The following is a 24,595-nucleotide window of genomic DNA, read 5'->3' on the forward strand; positions in this document are numbered from 1 at the left end:
TACGAAATATTTGTCAACGCATCATGCTATATTGATTTGCCAAAACTCTATATGAAGCGCCATAGAACTCTTTCACTTCTTGAGTCAAGAGCTCTACGAAACAACGTACCGGAATACAAAGTAAACGGCCTAGTAAAGATATCAGGCAAGCATGTATGTGGTCAGCTGGTGTCTTGGTCCTCTTGGATATGTTATTGGCAAAAGCCACAATGTTTCAAGGCTTTGAAAAGGCGTCAAATAAAACAATAAAATGACGTCAAAATAAGGCTCGGAATTATTGACTAGCCATACAGAGATGATTCCATCATTCTCAAAGGTAGAAACATTGTTGGGGGTTCTAGTATAGGAAATTACTCCTAATCTAGGTTGCAGCAAGTTAAATTGAGGTTCGGTATTGCCTTTAACGTGTCATAAAACGACAGGTTTATTCATCCAATATCCATGTTCAGGCCCCCACTGTGCAACGTATCTTCACAGCCGCATCTCAGCTGGTTCATTGCTTTTGTCCTGGCTGAAGAGTGGACCTAGTCTGCTCTTCGACTCAGAGGCTGATATTCACATACCCTCCCAAGTTCAAGTATTTAATCGAATACTGCAATGCTTAAGACTGTTGGGATATCTCAAGAACTCAAAAGATACAGACAACAAACATAACAATTTCTTGTTCCACACAGCCACACAGGTGAGTAGCCCCACGAACTGCCCCTGGAAATTCAAGACGAAAAAACAATAAGGATGTCATGCTTTCAGCCCACAAATTGACTCCAAGTTCATTCCTAGACCTCAGCAATACCGCTACGTACATTGTACATAATGGCAGAAGTAAAGATGCACGCACAGATCGATTTCTCCGAGTCTCGCAATTCTGGCCTCCAAATGGGTCAAAATATGGGAACAGTGAATAGCACGATGAATAATACTTTTGGCGACGGAGTCACCGTTTATATGGGTAAGTCACGAAAAGTATCTCTGTCAGTCCAATACAATGACTTGTCTAACAGGTTAGTCACAGGCGGCTCGTCGATCCAAAGTCCCGAAGAGCAGTTCCTCGACGCTCTGGTTGCGGGTGATACCAGTATTGGAGTTCCAATTGAGCCTCCTGAGTCAGGAACATGTTCATGGATAATTAATGAACTTCATGCCTGGCTTAAAGAATCTCCCAATCATCCCTTGTGGATCAGTGGAAGCTCTGGATGTGGCAAAAGTGTTATGTCTTGGTTCATCCTCAGAGAGAAGAACAAATGGATCACTTCCGAGGAAAAAAGTGGAAAGATCATTGTTGCAGGCAGTTTCTGTGATAGAAACCCAAGTCGGCAGAAACCCATCTGGATTTTGAGGACTCTATTATACGAAATCTTCAAACAGAACTGCGATTTAATCGATACCAAAGATCCAGACTTTTGGCAGGAATCGGGAAACAAAGGCCAGCCGATTCTGAACCTCGATTTGTTCGAGTCCATAGACTCTCTAGCAAAGCTTTTGGGCCAGATTACGGACCATGCGAATGTTAACGAGTTATACTTGGTTGTTGATGGCCAGTATCAGCAACAAGAAGATGCTATGGATCTAGAGTACTTGGTCAACCGAGTTTCAAGCTACTGTGGGAAAAAAGCCACCCCTCGCTGGATCTTCTCCACAAGACCCAATGACTTGAACCGCCTGATGCAAGACGCACGAGTGGTGGATCTCTTCGAAAGAAACAGACAGGATATTCGTCTTGTGGCTCAGGCTCGCATGAAACACCTCCAACGTCTCAACAACGCAATCTCTGAATCCTTCATTTCTGACGTTGTCGAGATCATGACAACACGTGCCGAGGGCATGTTTTTATGGCTTTCTCTAGCGTTAAAGTCTTTAGGGAACAGCACCATATGGGATATCAATGAGATCAAAGAGAAGCTTCAAAGCATCCCATACAACGTTCAGGCCATTTATGGAACAATTTATGAACATCTAGATAAGAGGATGCAAACTCTGCTCCTATGGGTACATGTGGCAGGTCGCTCATTACAACTGAGCGAGGTCTTGGTGACGTGGGCGCTACAAGACGGTGGAAAGTCCATCGAAGCAATTAAGAGAAAATCTCTTAGCCCTGATGCCGTCCGCAGGTCTTTTGACAGCAACTTGAAAGCGCTACTTGTCCTTCATGATGACAGTACAATTCACTTTGCTCACCCATCCGTCAATGACTTCACCCAACAATTAATCAACAGTTCAGAAGGACAAGAGCAACTCAGCATAGCTAAGACGCATAAGCAATTAGCAGAAGCGTGTCTCGCTTATTTAAGTTTGGAGGAAATCCGTACACTTGTTGTACCAGAACCCCCAGTTGATGAAAATGGTATGATCGATAGAGTGAAACGTGAGGAGGAAATAAAGCAATACTTGGGGAAATATCAATTCCTCGAATATTCGATCACGTTTCTCGGTCTTCACCTTAGGGAGAGCGAAGAGGCTGGTAACGACGCCCAAGTCGTAGAAGGAAGGGATGAGTTCTTTGGGGTTAAATCTCAAGCCATGCAGCATTGGGTACGAGGTTATGATTTACTGGTACGCTGCACAGCAGGTAAATGTATGGTCACCTTGAATCTATACCACTGGCTATATATTGATGGCTAACCTTTCTCTCAATGATCATCAGACACCGGCGGCTCAAACAGTCTCAGCCTGCTTTTCATTTCTGCTCGACTCAATCTCACCTCGCTGGCGGAACAGTTCATTTCCACTGGGGGTGCCATCACATCACTCATAAATCTTCCAGGCATGAGAGTACTTGCCGCTGGAGCATCATCTTTTGAAATGGTCCGCTCACAGCTCGTCGACCTGCCTGACATCAAAGGGTGGCGCGCTCTACATATCGCTGCAGACTCTGAAGCTGAGAAAGTGGTAGAGTGGCTTCTCAATAATGGTGCTGCAGTGGACTCTAACACGATTGGGATCATTCGACCCGGGCGCACTGCTTTACATTTTGCTGCATCAAAGTCTAGCAACGCTTCCTTTCGCATTGTTCAGGCCCTTCTGAAGAAAGGAGCGAACCCAGGGGAGCCTACGATATTTGGAGGAAACACTCCGTTACACTATGCGGTCCAAGGAGGATCCGTGGAGATTTTGAAGGCGTTGTTGACGCACAAGAAGCCTGCACAACCAAACTTTTCCAACTTTTCCGGTATATCGGCGCTCCACAAGGCAGTTGCAATTCCAAATGGCGAAGCAATAGTGGAGGTATTGTTACAACACAAGGGCGATCCCGAAGAAACATCGTCACTCGACAAGGTGGCGGTAGTTCGCGGGGTAAAAGATGCCAGTGTTGTGTCCGCTATCAAGGCCGTCACAATCATGAAACCTGCTAGCATGTGGAAATCCGTTACGGATACCCTTCATGGAGTTGCGACAAATAAAACCGCGCTTCACATAGCGGTGGGAGTCAAGGGAACAGAAGAGACGGTCAAGAAGCTGCTGAAGTGGTACGCAGATAACGGGGAAATGGCGAAAAGCAAAGATTCCATGGGTTATACGGCATTGCACTCCGCTGTGGACGGTAACAGCTGCTTCACGCATGTAAAGCTTTTGGTTGAATCGAAAAGGATTGATATAAACGCACAAGACGAGGCTGGAAGGACGGCTCTGGTGCTCTATATGCAAAGGCTGAGCCAAGCGCAATCGTTGTCCGAGATCGGTGACCTCAGTGCTTTGAAGAAGACGCTGGATGATCTGTTGGATTCGGGTATCGTTACAGACACGAAGGATCAGGCTGGAAAGTCGGCTATCGATTACGCAAAGCAAGCAGGACTAACCTGGGCCATTGAGAAGCTGGACTCGGTTCTCAAACATCCTGAGATGTCGACCCAAAGTCCGAATTTAGAGCCGAAATATCCAAGCGAGTCAGCACAGGGTGTTAAAGGTATGTTGAAGAAGACAGGACTGGGCAGGTTCTCAAAAAGGTTTTAGATACTTCCTTGATAGTATCAATAGGCATTAGCAAACAGAATGAGATATCTACATTATTGGGGGAGACTCCTTGTATAAGCCAAAAGTTTCTGCTGTAGCTCTATCTGCCTTGCATGGGACCTGAAGGGCTGAAGCGTGAAGGCATCACCCTCGCCAATTCCAACCACTTCTTGACGACTAACAAGACTGCATTAACAACATCCTCCGCACTTACAGCGCTTCTCAGGGGATTTTAGTCATGTTATTTAAAGCAGAGCGACATACTTGGCGGTCACTGTTGCAATGATTGAAGGCAGCACTCTTCTGGACTAGTATTTTGGTTGATATCCCGTATAGATGATGATACACTATCCCCATTTAACAATCCGGAGCTTTCTCTGACTTCGAGTCCGCTAATTTCCAAAACTCGGATGCGCTTCCGTAGCTCAGTTAGTTAGAGATTTGCACTACATAATACTAGATATCATAATCTGGCCTTAGTAATGCGGAGGTTGTAGATTTAAGCCCTGCCGGGAACAAAATGCATCCCCAGATGCGTTATTAAACTAAGGATAGCATATAAAATAACAAGAGGCTCAGAGTATTATTACCTGTAGTATAGAAATATTATTAAAACTAGTGAAATGCCACAGGCTAAGAAGAGTAACAAGGAAATTAACACATGAAAAAGTAGAATGTATAATATACCTTTACTAATATCTAGATACAAGGATTATTATACACGGCTATTCAGTTTCTCAACTTCTAGAAGCTGTTCAAAAGAATCCTTCAAACAATCTCCCAGAGACCTATATCGCACTCCCAAAATTTTCTCCACCTTACTCCCATCAACATTGTATGTGGTAGCTTGCGCAGCTTTCCAAGCACCTGGCTCGCCTGCATCAATCCGGTTCTGTAACTCAGGTAATACCCTTCTTGCTTCATCCCTCACAAGTTGCCAGTGGCATCTTTGTGCAGCCAAGAAACGTTCACCGCCTGCCTCTGGAATTTTCACAGCCGCAAGCAAAGCCGCTGAGACGTCGCGGACATCAACCCACACTCCAAGGTGGCCAGAATTGTACGGCGGCGGATGCGGCGATGGGGCGACGAGCTCCCATATCATCTGGGTTGATATGTTCAAATGATCAAGATCAACTGGTCCGACGTGCGGTCCAAAGATTGCCGCTGGATCCACCGATACCATATCGAAGGCGGGTGTATTTTCTTTCATCCAATCCCACATACGCTTTTCAGCCAAAGCCTTTGATCCCATGTACGCAGTTGTTTGTCCACCGTTTGCAGCCTCCTCATAGGTAAGTGGATTCCAGTCACTAGGAGAATATGTTTTCCCCGGAGCGAGGCCCAACGATATGTTGAGAGTTGACGCAAAGGATCCAACATGGATGACACGTCTCAGCTGTGGCCCGGCATATTTGGCTGAAGCCTCAAGAAGTGCCACGCCACTCTTGATCGCAGGATCCAGGACGTCGGCCTTGACGTCTTTCGGGTTGTTCACTAGCGGTGACGCTGTGTTGATGACAGCATCGATTTTGAACTTCTCAAAGACCTTTTCGAAGTCGTTCTCTTTGGTAATATCGTGAACTTCGACGATTTGTAGCTGTGAGGATACATCGGGAAATATTGCCCTGATTTTGTCGGCTGCCGCAACAGAGCGAACTGTTCCTACAACTTTGTATCCCAGGGCAATGGCTTCCTTGATAAAGTGAAGAGCCACATAGCCGTTTGCTCCAGTAACAAGCAGTGTATCAGCCATAGCTAGATGTTTGAAAACCAGACGATACTCGAATAATTGTGAAGGAGGAAAGTTGGACGTGTATAAACTTGAATGCCCTTGGGCCTTTTGCTTTGGGACAGCCGTCGCCAGTCCTATATACTTTTCTTTTACTCCTTGACTGTCCAGGAACAAAAAATACGCTGGCCAGCATTCTAGACATTACAGACGGATTTAACGGCTCAAAAGAATTATCACCGGGCATATAATGTGCTTTTTCAAGTGGGTTTTGGGAGCCTACAGCAGTACACCGAATGGCACATCTCGTATGTCGAAAAAGGAATACGGTGGCTATTGCCAAGCCTTGCGATAGCAGGTTATGGTTGTAACAATTTGACTATCCGCAATTTGCTTCGGCATCCCCGTACTTTGACGTCATATTATAAAGACATGATGCGATAAAGGTTGTGGAACTGACTGAATGGCCATTGATTCGGGCCTTCCGTGCAGTGGTGATAGCCACATATGGTTCCAATGTGGAAACAATGAGCACAAGTTTGATTTATATTCGTTCCGATAAACGGGCTAAATTAGGTCACTGACAGTTTTGGATTTCTATTAGAAATTGTTGTTGTCTTGGTAGAGGGTTTATCGCTACATAGAGTTATGATTTAATAACTGTGGAATGTGTTAGTGAGTAGTTTGCGAGAGACTATCAATCACGCTGGCGAATATCATAGCACGATTCATAATTACTAATCTGGTCAAGAATATATCCGAGATTAAAGACATTATTTCAAGAATAATACTATCAACATTAACTGTATTATGCAACGGTATATCTCACAGGGGCAGTTTACACAGTGTCTAAATAAATATAGTTGGGGCCTTTATATGTTGTATCAAATTCCCAGCACAGTTGAAAGCCTCTCGGATAGTTATAGATTATACAGCAGGGAACAGTCTGTATAAGTTTCTGTAAACGGCGTTGCAACTTGTAGACCACGGACTTTCTCCCATTTACCGTGAGCTGGGAAATCGCCATAAATAATGACCTCGCTCTCAACGAAACGATGATCCTGTGCCATTTCAGCATCAAAAGATCTGGTGACATTCGCACAGATGCTGCTGTCGACGAAGATTGGTTGGGTGGTCGCATTCCTGTAAAATGCGACTTGACGACTGGAGTTATTTTCGTGACTTGGATTTCGCGGGCAGTGTCGTGATGTGACGTAAGGACCAGTACCGTTATGAGCATACGCATCGTAGGATGTCTCCCCTCTGCACTCAGGGTCGGACACAAGCTCATAAGCTTGTGGGGTATCTGGCCGAAAGTCGGCAGCCGTAACTCTCAATCCGAATGAGGTACTGGCGTCAATAATATCGGGCTGAGGCGTTACTATCCAGTCCGTTTCGTAACGGAACGTGCTATACCCATTGCCTAATAGGTCAATAAACGGATAGGTGAATCGCATAGACGAAAAGTTGGAGGACGCTGTCCCAGAAATAACGACATTGGTGTTTACTGCAAATTCCAGTACCAACTAGACATAAATAGCTAAGTTTTAGTCGCCCTGCAGGCATGGTCATAGGGTTATAAATGGTAAATCTACTCACAGGGTATTTCCCATGAAAGTCTGGCAGATAATCCAAATAAGTCTGAATGATGCCATATTTCGATGGCACAATTTTTCTGGCGAGGGAGAACGGGATGGGTATGATGGCAATCGTAGCATTTACCACGCCTTCAATGAATGTTCCAGATGCATCAGACTGTGTGCTGCTATCTATCCGACGATGAAGGCGTGTTTCGATGCCCAAGCTAGCAGTTGCCAGGACAGAGAAAATAATAAGGCGAGCAATCATGGTTTTCATTTGATAAGATGCCGACTCGTGACAAGCAAAGGCTTTACGCAGGCAATTAGGACGGGTATCTACCAAGTAACTTATATACTACAACTGCTGATCCATAGCAACTACTCTGTATGTTTTGATGAACTTTACCTGGTGTATAACGTATTGCCGTCGTGTAAGATCTAGCGCCTCGTGGTACTAGTGCCGATCAGAAACGCAATACTTTATGGGTCGTCGTATTCCATTTTCGGTTTACGAGTGAAGGAACGCCACCAGCAACGGTAAATTAGACTGAACTTTCAGCTCATATTTCATTGACATTCGTTCATATCACTAAGCTTCCTTACCGTGGCCCAACCCACCCGCCTGGAGGCGACTCCATCCATTGTTTCACCCACAATGGAAAATGGCTGAACTCAGTCGTAGTGTAAATGCCCTGCGTATTCCCCCGTGGTTAAACGAAGGCTGATCGATAATCCACCTGCTTGCAGAGGGTAACCGCACCCTTTTCAAGGGAAGGCCAGCTACTGGACTGCTGCGACTTTCAGAGTTTGGTTCTTCCTGTTGAGTGGACAAATAGCTTATCCAATACAATCCATTAGGTCGCATCTGGTTCTGGAATATATATAGGCATTTCGATGATAAGTAATAGCTAAAAGTTATCTATCCATGTCACCATATGCGTAGGTCCGAGGTGCTATTCGACATTAAAAACTCAACCTCATTGTACAAATAAGACGACATATCATGATCGCGCAGAAGCGTGGTCTACTACCATCTATATGAATGGAGCCCTGCTTCTTTCTGTCTACAAGTATTCACATTAAACGCCCCATCTATATCCAAGTTGCTTATCCTCCCTCCATTATCTTACCCAATGCTGCAAGAGCTGTACTCCTATTATGGCTGACCGATTATTGCTGATTTGCCCATTATCTACCCGTGTTGACGGTTAGGTGCTAGATGGACGTTTCCCCCCTTTCCCGAATATGCTTTCCAAAATACCGGCACATAGCCTGTAGTCTTCTCACCACAACCTCGCAAATTGACATAACGCACAGATTCTATAAGCTGTAGTGCATCACACATCGCTATGGGTGGTGACAGCTAGTTCACACATTTAAAAATATTAGCTAACTCAGGAAAGATTAACGTAAACGCACAAAATGAGATTAAAAGGACGGCTCTGGTACTTTATGTAAAGATTAAGTTAGGCTAGATCAATTGCTGAGATTGGTAATGTCGCATCTATAAAGCAGACGCTGGATGATCGATTGGATTTGGGCATCACGGCGGACACAGAAGATGACAATGGAAAGTCGGCCATCGACTACGCAAAGAAACTGAGAGATTCCAACTCTTTGGGGGCCCTCTTTACAAGCCAAACGATGCCGCTGTGACTCTGTTTGTCTTGCATTGTACTCGAGGGGTTCCAACGTCGAAGCATCACTCTCGCCTACTCTAACCACTCCTTGACGGCTAAATTGGACAAAATTGCTAACTACTCCAAAATTTTCATACTCTTCCAAATAGATTTGGGCCATTTTGCCTGGAGCAAAATAAAAGGCTTGAGTACCGACTTGGGTGGTGATGGATAATACAACGTACTTCTGAAATGGTTTATCCTGTATAGACAATAATAATTCAGCCTCGTTCAACAATTCGGAGCCATTCTCTGGCTTCGAACCCGCTAAATTCCAAATTCGGATGCGCTTCCGTAGCTCAGTTGGTTAGAGCTTCGTACTAATACTAGACGTCATAATCTAGCCTTGGTAATGCGAAGGTCGCAGGTTCAAGCCCTGCCGGGAGCAAAAATGCCCCAGATGCGTTATCCGCAATTTGGAATTCTTTTTTTGCACTTTTTACTTTCAAGACTTTTTGTGTTTTTTTTTTTCCATTCAGCTAGACTCGTTGCCTTGATGAAGAGACCGCCTTGGCATTTATAGGATGTTCACGAATCAGCGAATAAAAGCTGGATCACGGCTTCAAAGACGACGACCAGGGCCATTGCAGCCCGAAAATGAGCGCAAAGCGACCGTGATGGTTCAGGTGCGGTGGAAATTTGGGCTTTGAAGTAGAGGTCTTTATCACATGCTCAAGGGCTAGAAATGAAATAGAACACGGTTAACACAACCTGGCTTTGAGCTGGTTGAACTGTCATCCCATGTGACCAGTGCCAGCGTCGCCATTGTCGTACAATCACCACGCCTTTGTTTGGTGACGGCTTGCGAACAACGCACTGTGATCTCGAGCTGAACAAAGGGTGATTTCAAGATGATATTTTCCCTTGATTTTGAAGGTGTTTCCCTCAATGGTTCCCTCTGGCCTTTGTATCGACCGCCTGCCGCATGCTGTGTCACTTGAACGTCAACATTAGTAGCTGAACTGCTGCTGGGTGCAAAGCAAACAAAAAGCATCATGGCGGTGAATCGTCATCACGTTCATATACCTGTGAATAGAAACGAACCTTGTGAATCTATAAATTCCTGGATGACTCGCCGCCTTGGTTATCAGGAATCGACCACGAGAAGCCAATTTTACCCCGAATCTTTGAAAAGAAACCCGCAGTTCTACAGTCAAAAATGGTCAGCACGTCGACTTCAATGAGCTCAGAGGCTCTGAGTAAGGAAGCAGAGATTTTTGATCGGCTGTTCCAGCTTGACGAGGAGGATGTTGGTTGGATCAAGCGACGCATCGACCGTCACATTGCAGCCTGCAAAAGATATGCAAGCGAGAGGCCACCTCGGTGGAAGGAAGCTCTGCACGAGGCCAACGAGGCTTCTACGATCGCATTTGCCGAGGGCATGACTAGCATCGACTCCAAGATCAACTTTTACATAGCCCACTGTTACAAGGGGATGGGCATGTGGCGTGAAGCCCACAAGTTTTACATGGAGAGCACCGTCGATACTCGGGACATTCACTGGTTGCAGGGGCTGCAATCACTCAGCAGGCAGAAAATGGAGGGAGAGGGGGATCTGGAGCTCAGGCGGGTAAGAGGCTCTGGCGATTTGCGCATGGCTTATAGTGACACGACAAAGCTAGGATAGACAAGGTTGCGGATTATCCGTGGTATCTGAATAGAAGTACGATACATTTGTGAGTGGCATCAATTGATTTCACTCTTTGGCAGGGTAATGTCTTCTGATAGTACCACTTACACGACGTTGTAGGTTGCATCATGGCAATCTAAGGGAAGATTCAGCTCTACACAGCCTTGCCAACGCGGCGATTCCCATGAAGGGGCAACGTGACAATGCAGGGTGGTAATATTGATTAATGGTAACCAATAAGCCTGCCTGCATGCATGCATAGCTGAAGTGGAGGCTTAGAACGCGCACGCCTGATGGTATAAAACGCCAAGATAGACGCCTTCCACATGTAACGTATTAGGAAATGATGCTTATGGAAGTTGCAGATGACAGTTTACATTCTATTTGAGATTCAAGGGTCGCTGCCAAGTACACAATAAGACAGACCTGAGCTTACTCAAGTGTCTGACCGCTGATTAGGAAGTCGGTAGCTCTAGGGCTTATGCTATGAACACTCATGGCATGATCTCTGTTTTCACGTAAGACAGAGTACCTACTGTAAGCGGCAACTACATAGAGCACTTCTTTTTATAATCCATCGGAGCCATGATTGGTATCTTCTGTCGTAAGGTCCTTTTTTCTCTTGATCAGATAAGGGGCTGTTGCATATCCTTTCACCCAGTTCATTCAAGTGTTTTAAGCAGGCAGTAATCATGGGGATAGGTATACATCTCGCGTGGGACTAGAACGACACATTGGTTACTCTGTCTTTTGTAATATCAAAAGAGAAAGGGTGTTTCATTATAGGTTACCACTAAAGTCGTCGTATTTTGGCTAGTAGACTGTTGAAATGTTATATAGGATTCAAGGTACTGGCTTCTTCTTAACAGCGACGATATCGTCAATAGACTAGTACAAATTGGAATCACGGATTTTTCTTTGGTTTGGCGCAACGATGGCTTATGATTTATTAGATAACCATATTCTGAGAAATGTTGTTCTTGGTTCCTCGATCGTGTGCGAGAGATAGGCTTGATAAACTGACTGGGTGGGTTGTGATCTGCTTTAGTCTGGTGGAGAAGCGGGCTTGCCATGGGCCTGGATCAAAGATATGATATATTCCGTAGTACTCCCAAATAAAGAAAAAAAAGAAAACACAAATGCAACAATGAATAAAGAGGTTGCGCAGTACTAAAAAAGGAAGATGCATGGGCTGACTCGCAAAAAAAGTCCAAGAAGACGGAACCCTTAAAAAGCTAAGCCCCCTGCCAGACTCGAACTGGCAATCTCAAGATACGCTCTAACAGACGCCAACCTTTTTGCAGGCTAGTGCTAATAGAAGTCTTGCGCCTTAACCATTAGGCCAAGGGGGCTTGTGATGCGAGGCAAGCAAACTGTCCACTATAAACCAAAAGGCGAATTAACGATACGTTCTATCTTGGTACCTAATCTATCCACCAAAGGTTGATCGTCTACCCGGACGAACTGTTATTTTCATGTGATCAGCTTAGATATGTCCTACTGTAGGGTGGCAGCAGCAAGCAGACAAACGATCCATGGCTAATGTAGCTCCAATAGGTAGGTCACTACCATCTAGCGTCTACCTAAAACCTGGATGGGTTACCGGCGGGCTCCCTGTTCTGTTCTGGTACTCTTAGATTGCATGTACTTGGTCGCACTCCACAAGGCCGTTGAGCAGGTTTGAAGCCATCCACACAAGAAAGAATCGAACCATTTTTTTCTTTTGCTTGCGGTTCTAATTCTACTAGAGGAAATGACAGGTTTTCTTTGTGTTTTTATCCGAGTCGTAGCGTACAAGTCCGGAGTATTTATGTATTCTGCCGCCAGCAGCTCAGTCAGCAGTTTCTCCGCCTGCCCTCCTTCTTCTGCCCGGGAAAACGAAACAAACCTGCACTTATGCAACTTCCCCCCCTTCACAACACTCCTGACACTCTCACGCCCCCGTCTCGAGCCTCCTCTAGCCCACATTCTGTCGACAGGGCCGAATCCAATGTAACCCGCAGGTTGTGGGCGACCCTCTGATTGGTGAGCCACGCCTGTCAAAACGCTCATTGAGCCTGGCTCTCTAATAACTTGGGTCCTAGGTTCGGGCATTCACGTATCCCTCACGCTGCGCATCTATCATGTGGCTGCTGTATCGACATCATTGAGCATCGGGCTTCGTCTGCGCTGCAACCCAGAGGCGGCGGCTGGGGTTGCTTCGCGGGAGCTCGCCCAGGCCATCCTGCTGGTACGCGTATGGGACTTTCGACATGGGCCATGGAGATTTCTCACACGGGTCCTGGCCTGTGCTTGCATGTCCTTGTACGGGTCGAACTCGGCATTGCCATATTGCGTGCTGCTGCACCGTGCTCCGTCAACGGGATTGCATTGCTTCTTTAAGATTCGGCTGTCCAAGTGCCGTGGCCAGCGGGCCACCTGTTTCCACGCACCTACTCTATGTGAGCATGGCTCCTATCTTCCACGACCTTATCGTCAGGTTGGTAGGGCAAACGGAGCAATTATCCCGACTAACAACGGCCGTGCTGGTCAGACACAATCTAGATTCCGCAATGCCTGGTGCCGACATCTATATATGGCTACTATGGCTAGCCCTGTTCCTGTCAGATCTGCATCTATTGCCGACGGGCCACTTGCTTGTTTCTCTCAAACCCACAGCCAATAATACTGGCCTTCCCCTGTACGCTCTTCCGCTAGATCCACACGGTCAGCGCCAAGCGGCGTTGTGACCGGCGACAACGAATTTCAGTTCCTCCGACGAATGACCACTCATCCTAACTCGACTATCGCGCCCGAGGTATTTGAAATCGCACCGCAGACGGCATCTGATTGTTTGAGTCACGAATCACTGCGCCAGGCGCAGATACAATGGAGTCCTGGAAAGGAAAACGGGCACTACCCCCGGTCACGACAGGTTTGCAGATGCCATCGGTGCTTTTCTTTCAGCCGACGCCCTCAAAATAGTATGAAAGCCGACATGGACTGGCGGCGGCGCAAACTCCTTCCGTAGGGTCAATCACTCATTAATCATCATCGCCGTCAACAACGGTAGCCATGGAATATCCACGGCAGAGTCGACATGGCAGGCGAGCTACCCGCTGCTTCTGCTGCGCTGCTGCTATTGCTGCTACTGCCAAGGAATACGAATGGAGCAAGCATCCAAGCAGCGTGCCGGCCCGTGGCTAAATTCACATCAACACCACCTCCCGGCAATTTCGTCGTGGCAGAGTCAAAATAGCCAAACGCTAATCAGGCCCAGATGCGCATCACAGAAAGTTTATGACAGAACTTCAGCAATTCTCTGTAGAAATCTCAAATACAAGCCTCGGGACAAAACCTTGTCTCCATAAGCTTTGCGTGCTAGCAGAATATGGCCTATTTGCCTGCCTCTTTTAGCCAAGGGCTAAATTCATGCGACGTCTAAAACTTTTTTTTCTGTTTATCTCGAGTCAAACCTTGTCATGATCCTCGCAAGAGGAAGAACAAACTAATCGTCCTTACTCAAACGGGACCAAGGCCGCCGTGTTGTGTCTCAACATATTTCCGGTTCCTTCGTCTGGACGATGCCTGCTACTTGCGTACTCTGTCCTGCGTACTCTGTCCGTGGACGGCCCTATTTGGCGATCTCGTAGTCGGCCCGTCCCCGGGGACTCAACACGAACGCAATGAATCAAGGTAGAACTTGGTTAGCTGAATCTCTCCCCCGCATTCTCTTCCTTCGGGATATCAAAGATGCATGGCTGGGCTCTGTCTGCCGACGATAATCTTGGTTGAGAGCATACATTGCTTGACTCGATGTATTGGAAGGTGTAAGCAAGGGGGTTCCTTGGTGTAGCATGTCAAGACTTGGGCCACCGTCTTACAAGTCTGTCTTGGGTGAAACGCCGTATCACACTCGGTTCAAGCTCCTGCCCGTTCTCGCAATGGTGGCATTGCATCATAAATCCCAAAAATATCGCTACACAAGTACATAGGAGAGACAGTCCTATGGCTTCATGGAGCATGATTTGTAGGGCATGACGGCAGGGAGGGGGAGAAATTAAACTCAACTGCGAAGATGGACCCAATAGTTGCATCGTGGATGGCCAGCCAAGAAAGGCTAGCAACGAGAAGGGAGGGAGGGATTTTACCATGTCGATATGTTCATATCATCATGATCTCTCCAGAGTGGAGGAGGGCTGCATTATCAGATTTCTTTCGAGTCCACCAGGCTCTGGAACAGGCCGTTGGGGCCCCCCCCCCCAAGAACGAAAAGATCAGCGCATTGCCCCCCCTGCACCAGCGTTGTGGGCTCCTTACACGCGACTGACATGGATTTCGGCCGGCCGTTGCTCATGGATGATGTATCAAGGGCCGAATCTGCAATCTGGCGCCTGGCAGAAGGTGGTTGCAAAGGGAAGTTGCGAGAAAAGGCTGGGGGAAGATGGCCCTAGGCAAAGAAACATAAAGGCAGACGCCCTGGCGCCATGGGTACTCTTTCGCCCCTTGGCCAAAACATTTATGCATTCCGCTCGTCTGGTGTTGTAGAGCATATACTGCCTGCATAAACTATCCGAGTTGACAGATACGCTCCAGGGTTGAGTTTGGTGTGAAGCCTCAGCGACCAGCTTTCAACTCACTTGAGGCCTCCCTCCCCATCAGAACTTTATCAACAAGATAGGCTGTGGACTGATAACAGACTCCTTGAGACACCACGTAAGCTCGTCCTCATACAAAAGTATTCACTTACAGATAGCTTATTCGCCCGTGCCGTCGGGGCCGGGGTAACACATGTCTGACAAGCATTATCAAGTAGGAACCACAGTGAAGGGAGCATCGAAAAGGGCTCTCACCTTCCCCTTTGAAACGTCGATATCAGGTCGAATTTCGCAATCTCTGCCCAGCATTGCCTGAACAGGCCTTGCCGACTTTGCCTCTTCTACAAGGGCATCGATATCAGAGCAAAAAGCCTGGCTGAGTTGCCGCACGGGCCGGTCCAGAGCCACTCTCGGCATCCACTCGAAGGTAAATATAGTACCATCTCCAAAAGGCACCGATGTACTTGCATGTAATCATCGACCGGCATTGCGTGGCAGCAAGGTTTGCGTCTTGTGTCCTTGTCCGATCGCTGGCTGATAGATGATTGCTGCAAAAGGACATATACCCCCTCTTGGTGCACGATACACTTGTTGTCTTCACCAACTCAACTACTCTCCTTCACAGCAAGTCTCAACCTTGCCTCATCACATATCATCTTCTTTTCCTCTTTCTCTTCCTCCCTGTTGTACTATAGCCCACAATCACTGCTGGCTCCAGGGGTTTAATAGTGAAAGCATAGGTCACCCTTTCGGCAATAGCCGCCTGCTTTGACGTGGACCTTATCCTGTTTCGAAACGGTTTACATCGAAGTCGCCCAACATGGCTGGCAGCGCCGCATTCGCACACCGTGAGGAGCTTAACCACCGGCAGATGTACGCATTTATCGGTGCGATAGTGGGACTCGCGGCGATCTTCATCTTCTTCCATCTAGGACGACGCCTTGCCCAGAAGTCGAATATTGGAAAAAAGGGGGTTTCAGCTTTGGCTGCCTTTTCTCGGTAAGTCTGCGCACCATAACTGGATGTCTAGACCCATCATCGTGTCCGACCTGTGACGACAGTTTGCGAGTTATGAGACGCAAAAAGTCAGCATCAAATGTTGTTGTAAGGAAGCTAAGAAAGGGAAACAGGAAACCGCGAAATGTTCTTCTCCGTACAGCGCCTGGTCTGCCTTCGCGAGGGCATGCCATCCTCGTCTTCTTTTACCTCGCCATCAACATCATTGTTACCTTTACCGACATCGACAATTCTGTCATCACGATGAATTCCAACTTGGCCGCACGAGCTGCTTGGTATGTAACCATCTCCAACACGATTTTGCTTTGCTTCTTGGCTCTAATAGGCTGATTCCGGAATAGGATGGCGGTCGCAAACTTGGTTGTTCTCATCTTCTTGGCTTTAAAGAACACTCCGTTGGCGTTCCTCACAGCTTGGTCGTATGAGCGCCTCAATATCCTCCATCAAATCGCCGGTTCCATGTGCATCATCTTTGTCATCATCCATGCCAGCTGCTACTCGTCCTACTTTGGCTTTGCGGGAAGAATCTCGATCCTCCGGGAAGAGAGCGTGATATACGGCGAGATTGCTGGCGCCTCCTTTTTCATCGTCGGCTTTGCGGGAGTTGTCATTCGTCGGTGGTGGTACGAGCTCTTTTACTATGTCCACATCAGCTTCTGGATCCTTGCCATCGTCATGGTCGGTCTCCACCAACCCAACTTTGGCGAGAAGATTGTCTATGTGGTGATTGTTACCGCTGGCATCTGGGTGCTCGACCGTCTGGTTCGCGTTACCCGCCTTCTGATATACAGCACCAACAACTCTGCCGTTCTTACACCTCTGCCAAACGGCGGTACCCGAGTGACCCTTAAGAAGGCTCCCTTGGGCGCTGTGTCGGGGCAGCATTGCTTTCTTTGGATTCCTTCGATTCGGACGTGCGAGACACACCCCTTTACGATTGCAGCCATGGATCCTCTCGAGTTCGTTGTGTCTTCTCACGATGGCTTCACGCAGGACCTGCATCAATATGCCCTGAAGCACCCAGGAGCAACGGTCAAAGCCTCGGTTGAGGGATCATATGGTACCCTGCCCGACGCTTCGGAATATGACAGAGTCGTCCTTGTCGCCGGCGGAAGTGGCTCAACCTTTACATTTGGTATGGCACTCAACATGCTCAAGAACGTGGCTAGCACGCAGCTGGAGAAGAAGATTACCTTTATCTGGATGGTCAAATATGAGAGTAAGCAAATCGTGATCTTGAAAAGCGACGACATGGGCTAACGAAAATGTAACCAGGTCATCTTAAGTGGTTTGCCTCTCATCTCGACACTCTCGCAAAGGACTCCCGTGTAAACCTCGAGCTTTACGTCACCCGATCGTCAGAAGAGAAGGAAGATGGCGAGACAAGCCCCGAATCGATGCCCGTTACACCATCCTCCGAAGCCGATCTCGAGAAAGCTGTCGATATTGTGACGGCTCAGCCCCTTCAATCCTCATCTGAAGAGTCCGTTGCAGAGGAAACAGATTCAACACAAAACGCCGGTCCTGTCGAAGTAATCGAAGTGCAGCCACATGTCTATCAGAGCTCCATCAAGCGCGGCAAACCAGACGTTGCAGTTTTGATCCAGACCATAATTGGCGAGACCCCGGTAGAGAAGCGTGTGCTGGTATTGGGGTGCGGGCCGGACGGCCTCATGGCAACAGTTCGCAACACCACGGCGGCATGCATTCGGTCTGACGGTCCGGGCGTAGAGCTGCACTGCGAGCAATTTGGTTGGTAAATGCGGTCACGGGGATATCGCGTCTTTTCCTTTCCGCTGTCTCATCTTTTCCTTTGGACCTGTAAAAAGTTTTTCTGGTTGATTTCTTTTTTTCCCGTCACATTCACCGGCATTTTCCGGTTTCATTGTGCTCATAGCTTTCTGGAGTTTGGTCGTTTGTTTGTTGCATTTGAGAATGAGATAGGGATACCACTGATGTCTTCTTTATCAGACTTTTTTTTTTTGGAGGAAATGGGTCATGCATTATGCCTTGTATATAGGTCTTTCTGCTTCGCATATAGGCGAAGCATGTACATATCGCCATGAAATATATTGTGCCTTTTAACACAAATGTTCTTTTGAACTAGTTGGTGAAAACAACGTTGGTCGTATGGATCGGGTAGTATTTCCTATCGTTGCTGACTCTCCGAACCGGTCAACACCAGACCGAAGTCTCAAACCAAGTCGTCGAGAGCAGGCCCTTTGTTGCTCCTTGGTGAGTATTTCTCTCCAGACTCAATCCGACTGAACAAACATTTCACACAAATAAGAGAATATATCGCACAAATGATGCAAAATGGCCATTTCAAGAGTCCTCAAGCAAAACGCAATAAAACACCCCGCGAGAAAACAAAAAACAAGCAACATACTCTGGGGAAGAAGGCGGGGGGCCCATGCACCCAAGTATATAAAGAAGCACGGACTTACAGAACCCCAAATTAAATCCGGATTTCCCCTCTTCCACATTCCAACGGCATGCAAAAAACAATAATACAAATGATACAAGCTCGGGCTTTTGCCAAGCGAACCTTGGGGGGGGGGGGTTAAAAGCCAACGAATGCTCCGTCGCCAAATGGGGATTATAAATGCTGACTTACAAGGTTGCTGGGGCCCCCTCTCCGGCCCGCAAGCTCCCGGGACTCGTTTTTGTTCCCCTAGAAAGTCTTGTGGTGTGTGGGAAGCGGAAACGCCAAGGGGGGAGGTGAAAATCGACACGTCGGGTGGTGTGTCTCGCATTGCCAGGAGTGGTAAATGTGGGTAAAAAAAAAAACTGGTTCGAATCTGGGGTTCGGCTGGTGTCTGTTAAATGGGGGTCCGTTGCGGTATTGTATTTTGGGTTGTCAGAAGCGTGTTTTGCTTGTTTAATTTGCTCTCGAATGAATGTGAGGTTTGGTTCTTTTTTTATACTCGTGTTTGTTTTCTCTTACGTACGTTGTGTATTATTAGAGATGCAGGAAGAGGTACTTCTTGGCGTACTCTGTACTTTTTGGGTCGAGATTTTTCTTTGTTTGACCTCGGCTTCGCTTAAGCGGGACGGACCGTGTTCGATGTTGAATGTGGGGTAGTACATGTGTACGAGTAGTATGTACCGTAGATTCTGCATCTTATCTGATTCCCCACCTGTGTTATCAGCTTCAGCATCACCACCACGGTAACACAGATATCGTGTTACAACAACCACAAAAGATTCAACACAAGTCATCTCGCATAAACAACCCCACCCATAGATACCTATATATACAACTGAAAAACATGCCCCCCAAACTCTCCCTCCACCCGCCCCTCCTCAACACCGCCTCCCCCTGGGCAACATCCCGCGCCCACCTCGCCGCCCTCCTGCGCTGCCCCTCCGTCGGCGCCGTCACCACCCGCACGAGCCTCGTCGCCGGCTTCCCGCACGCCCCGGACACCCACCGCTACGCCCTCTTCGATCCCGCCACCGGCGCCGCATCGGCCACCTTTTCCGGCCCGCCGGAGGACTCCAACGACAACGAAGCCGGCCGTCCTGACCTGCGCGCCGACAAGATGCCGCTCGCATCGCTCAACACGCTCGGCTACAGCCCTCTCCCGCTCTCGGAATACCTCTCCATCATATCTTCCCTCGCATCTTCGACCCCTCCCAAAACAATCATCATCAGTGTCACGGGCTCGCCCGCCGAGATCCTCACCTGCCACACCCTCATCTCCTCCCACGCACCCTCAGTCCCCTTCCCCCTGGCCATGGAGATCAACCTCTCCTGCCCCAACATCCCCAACCTCCCTCCGCCAGCATACTCCCCCTCCTCACTATCCTCCTACCTCGACATCCTGCCGTCCGAATCCGCCATCCCCATCGGCATCAAGATCCCTCCATACACTCACGCCGGCCAATTCGACGACCTCGTATCCTGCCTCATCAGCTCTGAACCAAACCATCCGCCAGCCTCCAAGCTCAGCTTCCTCACCGCAACAAACACCCTAGGCTCATGCCTCCTACTCGACCCAGACTCTTCTTCAGACGACGCGCTGCTTCCGGGAGGCGGCATCGGAGGCATGGCCGGACCTCCTCTGCATCCCCTCGCCCTGGGTAACGTGGCAACGCTGCGGCGAAGGTTTGATGCCGATCCACGGCTGGCACACTTGGACATCATTGGAGCGGGAGGAGTCTATGACGGCCAGGGGTATAAGAGAATGCGCCGCGTCGGAGCCGTGGCCGTGGGAATCGCAACGGCCTTGGGGAGGCAGGGCGTGGGCGTCTTCGCCTCAATTGAGACAGACATTCACTCTACCTGGTAGGACGGAATGTTGTTACAAGTATGGATGAGAGATACATAGACATCAAAAGCGAGAGCTACACAGTCACCATCGAGGGTTTCAACGCCAAGTAGATAGATACGGGTGTGATATAAACACCATCTACACCATCTTCATCTATACCCACGCCAAGCTATTGTATAAAATTGTACAGTTATTTTTATGCCTCCAAGTCTGTATTCTCACAGACGTCATCCATAAAACCAAGCCTCCGTTTGAGATATGGGGTATAATTTTAGTCATCCAAGCCACCAGCAAACACCAAACTCCGGCCAATAGGCGACATTTGTTGCCACATCATATATACAACCAAGAAAAGCGATATATCCAAGCAAGGAAAAGATGGGAAAGGGGAAAAAAAATGTAAAAAGGACTTTCCGTGTCCGCCATAGTCGTCTCTAAGCTTCGATGCTGCCTTCGCTATGTTCTACCTCGAGTGTAGGCGAAGACTTGCGTCGAGCCCCGTTTAGCTTTGCGCCCAACCCTTTAGAAACAATGTCCAGGAATCCGCGGTGAGATTTTTCCGCAGCTCCAGTTTCTCTGAAAAAATCAACAGTAATGGTAGCAGAATCGGTACCGCGAGGCTCCGGTTCGGCAACCACCACGTCAGCAAGCACCTCGTCCATGGGACGCTCTCCGTCCTTCCGCATCACACGGCGTGATGGACGCGGGTCCACCATCAGGCGGGCATCCCTGACGTAGGTGAGGAAAATCGGCAGAGCCATCATTGCCACTTGCATGGCTACAATGAGTATAAAAGCCGTCTGCACAGTGCCGCCCCGTACAATAATGCCGTACATGATAAAGGGGGAAAACAGAGGACCGGAAGCGCCCATGGTAATAAAGGCGGCCGCCCGTTTGGTTCTCCTGCCTTGGCCACGCATGCCAATGGCGAAAATAAGGGGCCAAATGGGGCCTTCGCCAAAGAAAAACAAACAAGCAGGAATGAATAGAAGATTTGGGTTGGAGGGCTGCAGGAGGACACACAGGAGAGCCGATATGAAACAGAGAATGATGCTGAAGCTGAGGACAGTCCGTGGCTGAGGCAGCCGAGAATTGTTAACAGACAAGTAAATGAAATATGCTGCAGCAAACCGCGAGACGGCGAAAACCGTGTGTCCAACCGTCAGGTAATCAGAGAGAGAAAGGGTGAACCCCATAGGATGATCAGGATCAACCGCAGCCCCAGTGACGGTGCCGGTGGTAGCCTGCATGCCAGACTTGGCCTGACCAGGTATAACAGAAACGAGCAGACTATTGAAAAAGGTGCTGTTGCTTTCTTGGCCACCCACATACATGTACTGGGCCATGACGGCTAGAACGAGACTGATGGTTCGCAGCTGCAGACCGCCAATGCTCTTCTTACACGGATCAACGGGCAGCAGCTTCGCAGAATCCTCAAGCTCGCTATCGCTCACCTCGGGCAACGGCATGTAGTAGAAGAAAAGGGCGAGCACGACGCACAGCAGAGTGATGCCAAGGTATGTCCACTGGACATTGATCAGCGTGGTGCTGCTGTTTCGGCCGCTCGGATCGGCACTGCTCAGCGACGTGAAGAAGACCTTTTGTGCCAAGAGGCCGCTGAGCACGCTGCCGACGCCCTGTACGGCTTGCGCCAGCATAAGGCGAGTCTCGCCGTATTGCGGAGGCCCGCAGAGTACCATGAAGGAGTTGGCAGCGACTTCGAGCACCGAAAGTCCGAAGCCAACGACAAAGTTGCTGAGCATGAAGCCACCAAAAGAATTGGTCACGGCAGAAGGCCAAAAGATGATGGTGCCAGTGCCGTAAATGCACAAGCCAGTGATGAATGTCGCTTTGTAGCCCCCAATGTTTTCGTCATTTCCGCGATGGCGCTTGGATCGGCTATGTTCGTCTCGTCGCAGAATCCACTCGCCAACAAGCAGGGGACCAAAGAAGTAGCCGCCGCCAAAATAAGCACTCGTCAGGCCAATCGTCTGAGCTGTGCTCATGTGGTTCACCGCAGCAATCGCATTGTTGAGCGTGTTGAGCAATCCGTACGAAATACCCCACAGGAAGAAGAGAATGGCCACAATGGTGCAGTACTTCCAGGACTCCTTCTTGTTGGCTCGAAGCATGCTCTTGGGCTTGGTCATGTTGACGAACCCAAAGTATATGCCATTCTCGTAGGAATGATCGGTCGAGACCGTATTAGTGGTGCGAGACCGGTTAGCAGAGCGGTTGGGTGAAGAACTAGCCGGGGGGGCGAGACGGTCGCCAAGCGTCGTCATATCGGGAGTGGTCAGAAATTCCATGGCACTCATGGGCGCATCCGGACCAGGGCTGGCGTGCTGTCGGCCCCCAAGGGCACCGTGGGCAACGGGTTCTGGCTTGATCACTCCCGATGCGTTATTGTTAGCCAGCGACTGGTTGTCAGAGGGCCGCTGGCTCTGGCTCTTATCACTGGTAGTGCCCGGGCTGGTTCTAGTCTCATTCTTGTTCTTGGGGTTGTAGAGCATGGAGGGCAGAAGTCGCAGAACGAGAGGTTTCAAGGTAGGAATGCAGGCGCAGGTTGTACCCACATTGACCTCAACGGCGCTCCACATGAGCGCCAGCGACGCATTGTAGGCAAAGTCGGATTGGCCGCCAAACCTCGAGGTAGGATCAGAGGTGATTCCAGTAGGAACGTCAGCGATGGCCTGCTGAAGGTAGTAGATTCGGACAACATCCACGACGGCAACAAAGATACCAAGCGTAAAGGTAAATACGAGGATGGTCTTTTGCCGCGAGGGTAGCCGCATGCCAGTCAAGACAGGGATCGGCAGCGCAAGAATAGCAAGGTCGGTGACAATGTTGACGGGAGAAGAACAGATGAATTCGGTGAGTAGGGGGATGCATTTCGTCGAGCCCTGGTAGTTTGCGTTCCAAGCAGCTTGCACAGGCGTACACTGAAAGATATTCATGAACGTGAGGACAACCCCTGCAATGTTGACAATGACGAGGGTGAGCCACGAAGCGAACCGCAGGACCATTTGGGTGTTTCTAGCCAAGCGTAAGTAGAAGATGAGGATGCTCGTTTTCGTAGCCATCAAGGCCGGATTCTAGCATCTTTAGCAACTCGGCCTCGCAAGTGAGGAGGAAAGGGGGGGCTTACATAAAGAATAGAGAAGACATATTCGCAGCGGCGAAGAGTGGGTATTTGCGATGGAGGGATGTCGGCGTCGTGTTTGCCGAGTCCATTGGCGACGCCGAAGCAGATGGTAAAGGACAAGAAGAAGGAGATGAGCCACGCTAAGAGGATGGTTCTATCGTCCCAAGTGAATCTCTTGACGATGAAGTAGCGAGAGATCATGCGCGCGAAGACGAAGACCGAGGCAAGGACCAGAGTTGCTGTTGTGACGGCCAGGACGGCAGGCCCGCGATTTGCCGTCGAACCACCAGGTTCTATATCTGAATCTGGATCCATGACAACCGTTTCGAGAGCATGGACATTGGAGAAGGTAGAATATGCGCGATGGAATCAAAGTCTTGGTCGGGATTCAATATCCGAGTCCAGCGGAGCAGAGAGAGGGGGAGAGAGAGAGAGAGAGAGAGAGAGTTGGACGAGAGAGATGGAAGAGAGAAGCCTCGCGGGTGTAGTTGAGAGGCTAATAAGAGTCGAGCATCTGGCAGACCCAGGAAAGGAGAGCAAGATTTGTCAAGCTAGGTATCTGGCCCTGATGCGGAGTGTGCCATTGCCTCGCGCCCCAGGGGGGGAGGGTTCGAATCTAGATCTCGGCTGTCGTCTGGCTGGGAGGGAGATTCGGTCCAGCGGTGCCAGCTATAATGGGATTGCTGGGTGCCGTTCTTGGATAGGATCTGAGTGCTGCCAGGACAAAACCAGCAGGTTACAGGCCGCAGAACAGAGCAAGCAGTGACAAGTGATATGCAGAATCGTGCCAGACGGAGACTGAGCGGTGCGGCAGCCGGGAGCTGGGCGAGGATATACGCGAAAAGGGCCAGTCGGCCAGGGCCGAATCGCTGCTTGACCGCAGCGCAAGGCTGCTGACCAGGGCTAGTATAAGGAGAATAATTATAGCGCAGGCAGTGAGATGTGATGGGGATTGGGGGCGTGTGAGCTGCGGTGGTGCTTTGTCATTGTCAGACGCGAGGGCATCGCATCTT

General features: G+C 48.9%; 7 protein-coding genes across 7 annotated transcripts; 4 read left to right on the forward strand and 3 right to left on the reverse strand.

The window, feature by feature from the left end:
- Positions 1–813: 813 nt before the first annotated feature.
- On the forward strand, positions 814–3,948 carry Triagg1_8606 (uncharacterized protein; the record flags this gene model as incomplete). The annotated part of the gene is made up of 3 exons (XM_062903471.1): positions 814–949; positions 1,007–2,566; positions 2,642–3,948. The coding sequence occupies 3 exons, from the start codon at positions 814–816 to the stop codon at positions 3,946–3,948; spliced, it is 3,003 nt and encodes a 1,000-aa protein (XP_062752416.1).
- Positions 3,949–4,663: 715 nt separating this feature from the next.
- Positions 4,664–5,701, reverse strand: Triagg1_8607 (uncharacterized protein; the record flags this gene model as incomplete). The annotated part of the gene is made up of 1 exon (XM_062903473.1): positions 4,664–5,701. One exon carries the CDS (start codon positions 5,699–5,701, stop codon positions 4,664–4,666), a length of 1,038 nt encoding a protein of 345 aa, XP_062752417.1.
- Positions 5,702–6,597: 896 nt separating this feature from the next.
- Positions 6,598–7,534, reverse strand: Triagg1_8608 (uncharacterized protein; the record flags this gene model as incomplete). Its single annotated transcript, XM_062903474.1, has 2 exons — positions 6,598–7,203; positions 7,277–7,534. The coding sequence occupies 2 exons, from the start codon at positions 7,532–7,534 to the stop codon at positions 6,598–6,600; spliced, it is 864 nt and encodes a 287-aa protein (XP_062752418.1).
- A 2,561-nt stretch (positions 7,535–10,095) lies between these two features.
- Triagg1_8609 (uncharacterized protein) lies at positions 10,096–10,563 on the forward strand (the record flags this gene model as incomplete). The annotated part of the gene is made up of 1 exon (XM_062903475.1): positions 10,096–10,563. The coding sequence occupies one exon, from the start codon at positions 10,096–10,098 to the stop codon at positions 10,561–10,563; it is 468 nt and encodes a 155-aa protein (XP_062752419.1).
- Positions 10,564–15,963: 5,400 nt separating this feature from the next.
- Triagg1_8610 (uncharacterized protein) lies at positions 15,964–17,920 on the forward strand (the record flags this gene model as incomplete). Its single annotated transcript, XM_062903476.1, has 4 exons — positions 15,964–16,142; positions 16,205–16,435; positions 16,502–17,379; positions 17,436–17,920. 4 exons carry the CDS (start codon positions 15,964–15,966, stop codon positions 17,918–17,920), a joined length of 1,773 nt encoding a protein of 590 aa, XP_062752420.1.
- A 1,512-nt stretch (positions 17,921–19,432) lies between these two features.
- On the forward strand, positions 19,433–20,455 carry Triagg1_8611 (uncharacterized protein; the record flags this gene model as incomplete). Its single annotated transcript, XM_062903477.1, has 1 exon — positions 19,433–20,455. One exon carries the CDS (start codon positions 19,433–19,435, stop codon positions 20,453–20,455), a length of 1,023 nt encoding a protein of 340 aa, XP_062752421.1.
- A 416-nt stretch (positions 20,456–20,871) lies between these two features.
- On the reverse strand, positions 20,872–23,897 carry Triagg1_8612 (uncharacterized protein; the record flags this gene model as incomplete). The annotated part of the gene is made up of 2 exons (XM_062903478.1): positions 20,872–23,532; positions 23,586–23,897. 2 exons carry the CDS (start codon positions 23,895–23,897, stop codon positions 20,872–20,874), a joined length of 2,973 nt encoding a protein of 990 aa, XP_062752422.1.
- Positions 23,898–24,595: the final 698 nt, after the last annotated feature.

Source organism: Trichoderma aggressivum (assembly GCF_033847375.1).
Source record: "Trichoderma aggressivum f. europaeum strain CBS 100526 chromosome Unknown scaffold_043, whole genome shotgun sequence".
In the NCBI taxonomy this organism is placed as follows: Eukaryota; Fungi; Ascomycota; class Sordariomycetes; order Hypocreales; family Hypocreaceae; genus Trichoderma; species Trichoderma aggressivum.